This window comes from Gekko japonicus, unplaced genomic scaffold (genome assembly GCF_001447785.1).
Source record: "Gekko japonicus isolate JY-2015 unplaced genomic scaffold, Gekko_japonicus_V1.1 scaffold3263, whole genome shotgun sequence".
Classification (NCBI taxonomy): domain Eukaryota; kingdom Metazoa; phylum Chordata; class Lepidosauria; order Squamata; family Gekkonidae; genus Gekko; species Gekko japonicus.
The window spans coordinates 73,444-84,335 of record NW_015165338.1 but is presented as its reverse complement, the minus strand read 5'-3'; the positions used below and the strand labels follow the sequence as shown (position 1 = coordinate 84,335).

The window sequence follows — 10,892 nt, the reverse complement described above, 5'->3', positions numbered from 1 at the left end:
TTGTGCTTTTTCTTGATGTTTTATTTTAAAAAACTGCATTGCCAAATCTCACTATTCCCCCACCTTTCCATTTTAGGCAGGCATCTTTTAAGGGCTGGGGGGGGAGGTTTGGGATGTGGCAGAGATCAAAAACTTAAATGAACAAAACACTGCAAGAGTGACACTGTTTTGTTGTTGTTGTTCAGTCGCACAGTCGAGTCCGACTCTTCGCGACTTTAAGCATGTTTAAATTTTAAGAAAAAAAATCTTTATTTGTGTTTGTCTGTGCCCTTTATAACAGAGGTGTCGAACTCATTTGTTATGAGGGCGGAATCTGACATAAATGTCACTTTGTCAGGCTGGGACCCGTGTGTGCCATAAAACATAATGCCAGGTACTGGAGATATAAAATGTATAAAGGACAGCAGCTGGTAAGCTCCAAATTGGTGTATCCTCACAACAAGGCCTCATGGGCTCGGAGGGGGATGCAAAGGAAAACTCATATGGGCAGACTGGAGAGCCAGCAGTGCAGCCCTGGGTAGACACTCCCATGCTGCTGATGAGGTTGTTTCACCATGCTGAAGCCACAATCGGAGTGGCTCCAACCCTCCCCCCAGCAGTCTCCTGTTCTCTTCCTTGCACTAGTTGCTCGTGGGCTGCATAAGAGCCCTGGACGGGCCGGTTCTGGCCCCAGGGCCTTATGTTTGACACCCCTGCTTTATAAAGTTAATATCTCCGCTACCTGGCATTACATTTTATGACACACATGGCCTTGACCAACAAAGTCAGTTATGTCAGTTCTGGCCCTTGTAACAAATGAGTTTGACACCTCTGAGCTAAACTTTTAGAAGCTCTTCTGATCTGTTAATACGCATGACATACACAAAATATACATATGGGTGATAACAACAAGCCACAGAAGAAATTAAGTTCAAAAAACTGCATTAGACAGGCATGCTTTGTTGAGCATGTAAGCTACATGCCAAAACCTTCACCTGGCCACTGTGTGTTACTGTACTGCACTGGATTCATGTCTTACAGTGCCACTTTGTGAGCATTCAAGCTGAAAGCTGAGATCTAAATATATCGAATAACAGTATTTTATCATTTTATATAACCTAGAAAACATTTGGCTACCTGTGCGCAGAAAGCACATGGGATGTTCCCATGTTCTTCTGCACTGCTGCAACTCTTTCTCGCCGCCCCAGAAAAGATCATTCCTAGGGTTGCAGGACGTGTGCAGAGGAATACACAGGACAGTTGGCAGGCTGCAGTGAAGAGGGATAAGGGGATGTAATTGCCCTCTCCCCCTCAGTGGAGCTGTGCTTGCAGAAAGGGAAGGAGGAGCAATTCCCACTCCTTGTCCCTCCTCACTCCAGCCCCCAACCAACACGTGGGTTTTTCAGCACTAGGATTGACCACTCCAGGAGGCAGAAAGAACCACTGCAATGCAGAGGAATGTGTGTGAAAACGACACCTCCTGCACAGGAAGTAGCTCGATACACTGCTGACTATCTCGGTCATCTTTAAATGTTTTCTGCAAGGCTGGCCAGTATCATCACCCCCATCTTGCCAGGGAAAGAGGGCAGAACACTGAGGATGAAGATAGTGACTTAGTGGTTGAGGCAAGTCTTCAGTAAGAAATCCCTGAGCTCACATGAAAACAACTTAATAATATGTTGTCGAAGGCTTTCACGGCTGGAGTTCATTAGCTGTTGTAGATTTTCCGGGCTGTATGGCCGTGGTCTTGGCATTGTAGTACCTGACGTTTCGCCAGTAGCTGTGTAACATTGACACAGAAAGTATTCTATCTTTCTGTGTTATACCTCGGAAGATGCCAGTCACAGCTGCTGGCGAAATGTCAGGAAGAAGACAACGAAGAAGAAGAAGAGGAGGAGGAGATTGGATTTATACCCCGCCCTTCACTACCCAAAGATGTCTCAGAGCGGCTTACAAACTCCTTTCCCTTCCCCTTCCCACAACAGACACCCTGTGAGGTAGGTGGGGCTGAGAGAGCTTTGACAGACACTGCTCTTTTTCAAGGACAGCTCTTATCAGAACTACGGCTTGCCCAAGGTCATCCAGCAGGTGCAAGTGGAGGAGTGGGGAATCAAACCCGGTTCTCCCAGATTAGAGTCCACGCACTTAACCACTACACCAAACTGGCCATACAGCCCGGAAAAACTACAGCAACTAACTCAATAATAGCCCACTCTTCTGGCAAATCAAGACTTTGCTGTTATGGTTTCCTCTCCTCAGGACTGCAAACTCTGATTTAATCCTGATTCAAAATCCTGGTTTGGGGGAAAGTCATAAAACTATAACTTGACGTTTGGATGAAACAATCAAAAGAGCCCCTGCAAAAGGAGACAGCTTTAATTCCTAAACTTCATGCAAAGACTAACAATCCCATCACCACCAACAACAACAACTCATTCATTCAACAAACCACATGGCTTGCAATTCATCTCTGTTTATAGTCACATTTGTTTAGCAGGGCATTTCTTGCTCCAAACGTCTTACCTGAATTCTAGAAGCATTATTTTCCTAATCGCAAATCTGAAACCAAAGAAAGAAGTGATGGACTGCATTATGAGTTTCATCAGAACTGGTTGTCTCAAGTTCAAACACAAACACCATTCAATTTAATACAGCTAGTGGAGACTGGAGCCACTACCCAAAGTTTTTGAATGGGCATCTCTCCACTGGCACAACATCATCTCATGTAGTGCACTGCCACAGATCCTGGCATATCCTCTTTCCATGGGAGCACAGAAGCTGGAGCAGTGAGCTTGAGTACTGGCCTGCAAATCAGATCAATCTCCGGCATGTTGCCAGATTACAGTATCACGGAATATTTCAGCATCGCTTCTGTGAGTGAACTACAGGCAGGACAAGTAATTTTACATCCCTTCAAAAGCTTCAGTTCTTTCACATTCCTTTGGATACAGACAGCTGTTTAGCATAACAAGCTCCATTACACTAAGTCTCAAACGTATGTACAATCCATTGCTGAATTACAGCAACTCAAGTCAGGACTATGCACATTTGCGGACATTGAAACAGTGTCACCTAAATACACATCAAGATGGCCTGGAACACAGATAATACTGTTTTGATAAATGGCCAAGAAAAGGTAACACACATAAAAAAGGGTGACAGAGAGAAAAGCAGGACATGCTCACTATAGCCCTTGGTGAATATCATTACAGAACAAAATGTATGCATATACTTAAAAATGCAAGCAGTCTGTATAGTGCACACATATAACTTGACCAAAATTGGCGTGAATCTGGTGGCAATAAATATTTCATTTTTAAAAAGTAAATTGTTCTTATCCCACCTTGTAACTGTAAGAGTCTCAAGGCAGCACACAAATATCACAGCCAACGGAATCCATAGCAAACAAGACAGCCCTCCTAAGCAAAGTTACACCCTTATAAGCACAGTGGAAGGGTTTAACTGTGCTTAGGACAGCACTGCAAAAACAGCAATGGCTAAATTTTAGACTTCAACTCAACAGCAAATAAAAACCAGGAGAATACAAATTAAAATGTGATTTAGCAGCTATGAAACCCAAAGAATCAGGTGAGTGAGAAATTTAGAGGAATATGTATAAAACTAGTAATTCAAAACATAAAATAACAATTTTTTAAATTAAAAGGCTGCTTCCATTTTTCTGTATAAAACACAACGTGGCAATTTTTAGGATATTTTGAAGCCAATTACTTCACTGAAAACCTATATATTACATTTACCAGGGTTCAAAAGCCAGATGACCAGATAAAAGCCAATTTCAGTAGAAGACATTACTTATTTCACAACTGTAAGTAGCCCCTTTACACCAGTAGAGAACAACAGCCCTATAGCTTTGATTGCAAAGACTCAAGTGACAATCAAGAGACCTGAAAGCTTCTCTTGTGCTGCCTTATAACATCACTAGGGGCTCATTCACAAGTGCATGCTCCACTATTGCTCATTCCTTAATTACACAGCATAAGAGGACACAGTGGCCCCTAACGAAATGCACCAAGGTTCCGTACGACATTAAGTCACTTCTCTCTGTCTTGCATGACACAATGATAATGATGCCACACAGTAGCTTGGGAGGGCTTGAAGAAAAAGTCCACATGTTCCTTCTAAGAAGCAAAGCATGGGGAAAGTCTGGTTAACAGGTATCCACAGAGAACGGGGGGGAGGGGGGGGTTGGTTGGTTGGTTAACCCAATATGCCCATTATTAAAGCTTTTACAGCCTGGCAGTGGTGAATGGTCATTAGCTATGCTAAGTGCTGCTGCAGCAGCCAAGGCCAGGATCAGGCACCGTTGCTTGCAGGAGAGCCAGTGGTGGAGGATTAGGCAAGGAGTCCAGACAGCTTCCAGCCATGGATGTTGCTCACTCGGCAGCCATGTGAGCTAGTGACATCCAAGGCCGGAAAGTGCTCCCTCCTCCTCCACCAGATCTTACACGAGAGTGGGCGGTGGAGAAGCAGGCAAAGCATCCCAGCTGACTTCCCCAGAGGCTCCGCTCACTGGCCCCTGTCCCACCTTCTCCTTTGAAAGACTGAGAAGAAAAGCAGGGAGAGCTCCTGGGCCAGCTCTAGACCTCGAGTGCTGCCTGTTTCATGCTGCTGCCAGGCAGGGGGTCCTTGCCCCTCCTCTGCCTACTCTCATACAAGAGCAAACGGTAGAGGAGGAGGAGGAACACTTCTTGGTTGGCTTCCAGTCATGGGCGGCACTGGCTCAGCATAAGACAGCAGCACCCATAGCTGAGAAGCACTCCCTACCCCTCCTCAGACTGCTCTCTCACCCGAGAGTGCTTCCTGGTCAGCTCACAGCCCCGGTCATTGCTCGGCAGCTCTGCACGCCAGTGGGGCCCATGGCTGGGACACAAAGCCAGCTCCTCTGCTGCTTGTCCTTGCTCAAGAGCAGGCAACGGTGGATCAGGCTGTAGTCTGCCATGCCACTTAACCACAGTCTGAAGGTTAACCAGGAGCTGGATAACACAGCTTCTACTTTAAAAACACACACACACACACAACAAACGGAGTGGTAAACAGGATACCATTCAAAGAACATCACAGATGAATTTAAATCGTAACTACCCGAGATATATGTACCTAGCCCAGATTATGCCTCTATGAAATCCTTCTGAAACACCTAGGACATATCCATAAGAACAGCTCATATTAAGCTAACTGACCTATATCACAAGACTCAAGGTCATTATCATGGTTTTTGATAGTTTAAGATACGCAGTTCAATTTTTCCAAAACGAGTATCAATCTACAGAACTACAAAAGGGGGGGGGGGGGGGCAGCATACATACTTTGACCTGACGATTTCTTTTCCGTATACATCTTCAATAACCTACAAAAAAGGGGCATTTTTGTTTTAGATACACACAAAAATTCTTACTTTGGTTAGATTTCTTACTATTTATTTTATTTATTTAATTAATTACATTTTAAAACGCCCAGTCCCCACAAGTGTGGGGCTCTAGGCAAAGTACAGATTTAAAAACAATAAAACCATAACATCATTATCAAAATATATAGATCAGTAATTAAAAATCAAGAGGTGAAATTTTGTGAATCCCTCCCACTGTCCAGTCTGTGTCACCTCATGAGCATGGGGGGAAGGGAGGGAGGAATTAGAGATGTTAAATCCTTCAGGAGACAGATCCAGGAAGGATGCCAGCTAAGATGTAAGCCGTCACTGTCCTCAACCAAACACCTGGCGGAACATCTCTGCCTTGCAGGCCCTCTGTGGAATTGCATAAGATCCCGCAGGCCCCTGATCTTGTTTGGAAGAGGTCAGGTCAGGGCCAGAGCCAAGAAGGCCCTGGCCCAGGACAGCTGGATCTCTCTAGGGCCGGGGACCACCAGCAAGTTGTTCTGTGAAGAGCGGAGCACTCTCCTGGGGGTATAACATTATGGCTTTGCAAAAAGAAATTCTCGTAACTAAGGTCAGCCATGTTACCACATTCCTAAGATATAGTAATGTTTCACATTAACATTTTCATACATATGAAACAAAAAAAGTACTATGCAATCCTAAGCAGAACTGTACCTTCTAAATCCACTGATGTAAATGAACTTAAAAGCAGAGAAGAAACAGGGACCTGAATCTTGAAAGTCACTGAAATTATGTTTATTTTGCTTTAAGAGGCCTGATGGTTTTGTCAAGTATTTGCACTTATCCATGCAGGAGAGACATTACATGTTATCCCCCCCCACCCCGGCAGTACTTGTGTTTAATGCTTCACACAGAGTTCTGGTGGTGCCTGGCCCTCAGGTAGCTCATTTAACTTCAACCAGCATAACGGCTTTTTTTATTGTGGCCCCAACAGTTCTGGTGGTGCCTGGCGAAGAGACTCCTGCCCTGTGGGACCTGTCTAGGTCCCACAGGGCGTCTAAAATGGAATTATTCCTCCAGGCATTCCAGTGAAGCAATCTTACTGGGCCTATTATAATTGTCTCTGATCGTCATGCCAGAGTGCCAGTGGGTGGAATTGTTTTCTAGAATATTTGTGTTTTTATTTATGTTTTGTATTTATGTTGTTAACCGCCCTGAGCCCCAACTGCTGGGGAAGGGAGGGAGATAAAAACTGACTGAAATAAATAAACAAACAATAGGTGGTATCAAAACTATTTAAAACTGCAAAATCCATGGAATATTGGTTAGACCTCATGAAAACAAGTAAAGATCATTCCCACTAAGTCCCAGTAATAACTAGAAAATTAAGGAAGAATTACCAAATAATGTCACTATTTACCTTTGAGTCGAAAGGTAGCTTTTTCTTGACATGGGGAGCCCAGAACTTATTTGCCAACTGTAAGATAAACACCATTGCATTAAAATACATACTCAGAAAGCCTGGTCTCCTATAAACCTTTCCATATGGTATCCTCCTCGACTGTAAGGCTACAATGTGATAACTGATATCATGTTTTGAGTTTACAAATACAAAACCCAGCAGAGTTTAAATGACAAAATACATGTGGGGCTCTATTCAATTATGAACAGCATGTGTACATCCAAATGGCTGATTCTCCCTACAATGGAACATGAAAAGGCAAGTGTGATTTTGTAAGGATTTCCAGACAATGATTCAATGCACTAATTTTATTTATATACTTTACTTATATCTCAGATTTCTCCCCAGTGGGTCCCCAAAGCAACTTACATTGTTCTTCTGTCCTCCACTTTCTTTTCACACCAACTACCCTGTCTGGTGGGTTAGGCTGAGAGACAATTACTAGCCCAAGGTCACCCAGAGAGCTTTCTTTGCAGAGTAAGGATTTGAATTTGGATAGTCTAGACCCTAGTCCACCATTCTAACCATTATTATTGATAGAGTGGAAACAGATTGTGGTTATTATGTGGATACTATATGTCCTCTGCCTGCACATGCACAGGCACTTTTCTTATTTTCAATATTTCAGGTATTTTAAGACTCAACTTTGGTGTTCTGTGGGCCTGATCCCTGCGTCAAACTAAGGGAAGTTCCATTATTCCAGAATCCAAATCCAAAGTACATTGGGATGCATTTTGTAATCAAAATTCTAGCAGGAACAAAAAGAAAACGAAAGGGGAGGAAGTCAGGTTAGTAGGATTCTCCTACATTTGCCACTATTTAACCATCAAATTACAGGCATGTGAACAGTTGGCAGTCACCAAGGGGTTTACTGCCACCACATACAAGCAAGACCAAAAGATCATAATCAGCATTTTAACCTGCTAGTCCTGGCCCATGTAAACAGTTCTTAGCGACAGTATTTTTTGCTTTAAAATTACTCTACACAGAGCTGGAGAACCGATCACATATACTTCCTTAGAGCTATGGATACCCATGGTTTTGCAATGGACAGCAGCATCAGCTCAGGACACACAACACATTTCTCCCCTCACCTTCTGAGATTATTTCACCCTTGTTTCAGTGCTACATATGAAGCAGCCTTAGACTGATAGACTACTCATCCATCGAAGTCACTACAGTCTAGTCTGACAGCAGCTCTCCTGGGTCTCAGGGTAAAGCTTTCACATTACTCAGTGCCTGATCCTTTTAACTGCAGATGCCAGGAATGAATCAGTGACCTTCAGAGTAAAAAGCAAGAACATCGCCACTGAGCCACAATCCCACCCCAAAGTCCACTCTCATACACCACGGCCAGAATTCCCCCAAACAGGGCCACTTCCAGACATTCACAAAGCACGGGGTGGGGGTGGGGGTGTTTCAGGGCCACGCTTTCCTCGCTTATGACTGCAACTTGCTCAGCCGTATTCCTGGCAGCCTACGCACACCCGCTTCCCAGATCATGACCTCCTTCTCTTCACGTGTCCACTGGACGTCTGGAAAGGGAAAGCGAGAACGCCAGCCACAGACAGCGCAGGCTGCTGGCGGCTTATCCAGAAAGACACCCAGAAGAGAAGGACGCTGTCAGGCGCGGAGGACACTCACCTGCGTCACGAACTCCGCGTTGATCTGAGCCACGGTGGGCGCCACGATCTTCTTTGGCGGCGGCAACGACTCCTGCTGGGCTCCCATTACAGATCCCCCTGGTGCCGCCATGTTGGGTGCGCGCAGGCGCCCTCGGCCGGCTCAGACGTTCTTCTGCACGAGGGTTCCGCCCACAGCTCTCTCTTCCCTCTCCCCCTCGAAACCGCACTTGGTCTCGCTCGCACTCCCCCGATTCCAAATGGCTTCGCCCATACGCAAGACTTCTGCCCTAATCCTGCCTCTTCCTTTTCGTTTACTGTGACGACGGAAGCGTGCCCCCCCCCCTCCGCTCACGAAGAGCGGCGGAAGTAACAGTTTTAGCATCTTCGTCTATAGAGCGTCCAAAGGGTAGTAGTCTGAATAGTTCTCAAGTACGAATTCTGGATCCGAACTGCAGCTGCGGGAGCGCTCCATTGTATAAACACATAGGTACAAGGGACCTTGGTTAAGGTTGGCATATCACAGTTCTAGGCTGACTGGCGAACAAGCTGCGTTATGTACAAATTAGATTCAAGTGGGTAGCCATGTTGGTCGGAAGCAGCATAACAAAGTTTGAGTCCAGTGGCACCTTTAAGACCAATACTGTTTTTCCTCCGTTGTTGGTTTTACCTTTTGTTTAATCGCTTTTCTGATTTCATTCTTGGAGTACCATTTCTCATGAACTAAATCATCTAAACCACGCACTTCAAGCAAATAAGCTCCTCTATTAGCATGTCACAGCCTGGGAAATTCCTACAAAATAATGACTGGGCCCTACCCCACCTTCTTGGGTGGATATAAACCTCTGAGGATGCCAGTCACATCTGCTGGTGAAACATCAGGTACTACAATGCCAAGACCACGGCCATACAGCCCGGAAAATCTATAACAACTAATGAACTCCAGCCATGAAAGCTTTCGACAAGATAAAAGCTAATTTGCTGCTCCCCATCTATCTGTAAATATGGACTGGTAACTTCCATTTCAATGTATCTGAAGTAATGTGAATACACACGAAATGCTTATACCTTGAATAAAATTTTGTTGGTCCTAAAGGTGCCACTGGACTCAAAGGTTATTCTTACATAGAAACTAGTTATACAAACACAGCACAGGCTGTCAGTTTCAGTTGATTGTTTTTGCAGCAGCAAAGTCATTGGGCACACCATGCAAGACTGACTGACCGCCTTCTTTCCAAATCTGAGCATGTCATGCCTACTGTCCTTGCTATTAATTGGTTCAGTTCTGCTCCTACGTGAAGATGGAAATTCCAAGAAGTTCCTTGTTTTACTCCCAAACCTTGACCAATGCAGTCAAGTACCAAAGCAAACCACACTCCTTTGGCCTTGGTTGGAAAGAACGGGGTGGCCTTAATCTGTAAAGACATTCGGCTGCCATCCTAGTTGCTCTGTAAATCACACTGATTTCTGGGAAGCTCCAAAATGATTCCAGACCTGTCATCTTGACTCCCCCAGCTGCAGCTACGGTAGGACTTGGCAACCCTATCATGTTGCATCCAAGTGAACACCCAGAGATGATGTCAGTACATAAGCTCTGTGGCAATATTGTAGAGTTTTTAGAGAGTTGGCTAACTCACTGACATCACATCCAGGTTTTCTCATTCCCTTCCCCCCCCCCTTCGTGTGCCAGCCCCAGTGGTAAAAGCCCAGCAGCTGGAGAATCCTCACCTGAAGTGGGCAAATTGCATCACTATCCTTTGGTCTTTTCTCATTACACTCTGGTAGTCATTCTTCCCTCACTTTTCCCACCTTATTCTCGTACATGTGTAATCAGGCTGACTGGGTAGGTGAGGTCTGAATTGCTAGTAATCCTGCTCACTGACAACCTTTGTTCAAGTGATATGTGACAAATATAGTATATACATGGTGGAGAAATTCCACTGTTCATCTATGACCACCGTAATTCCTCCACTGCATGCAATCCCTTGCTAACCACTGCCAGAGAAACGTACTTTGAGCCGAAAAGAGCTGAAGCACAGTAAATGTCCTAACAATCAGGCACTAATTGTCATGCCTAGAATCTGGGCAGTTTGGATCATAGAGAGCAAACATCCTCAAATTGTGGAGTGAGTAAGAAGAAGGAAAAAACCCTCCTTGCTTTCAGTTCCAAATATCTGGCTATTCAGCAAAATACTCTTGGACAAAAACATGCAATTCTAAGAACACTTTTCTGGAAGTAAGCCTCATTGAGTGGAGTTGTTTAGAATGGCACTGTTTGTCTGCTTCTGTTATTTTCTGCCAGTAGGCAGTTAACTTCTTGTGACTACCTAACTGCCGAGTTACAGTCTCTGTTGTTTGTTTCTCTAGTCATTTTAAGTATGAAATACTGGCAGAATCTGAAGTGATATCAACCAAGTCACTGAATGACATGAAGTGACCAGGGGTGGCCAAACTGCAGCTCGGGAGCCGCATG

General features: G+C 44.7%; 1 protein-coding gene across 1 annotated transcript in view; it reads right to left on the bottom strand.

Moving 5' to 3' along the window:
• Positions 1 to 8,556, bottom strand: part of AQR (aquarius intron-binding spliceosomal factor) — a 72,851-nt gene extending 64,295 nt beyond the window's left edge. Inside the window, 4 exon segments of the mRNA XM_015410551.1 lie at positions 2,503 to 2,538; positions 5,307 to 5,347; positions 6,756 to 6,812; positions 8,442 to 8,556. Coding sequence (XP_015266037.1) covers positions 2,503 to 2,538; positions 5,307 to 5,347; positions 6,756 to 6,812; positions 8,442 to 8,552 — 245 coding nt within the window. The 5' untranslated portion in view covers positions 8,553 to 8,556.
• Between the last annotated feature and the right edge of the window lie 2,336 nt (positions 8,557 to 10,892).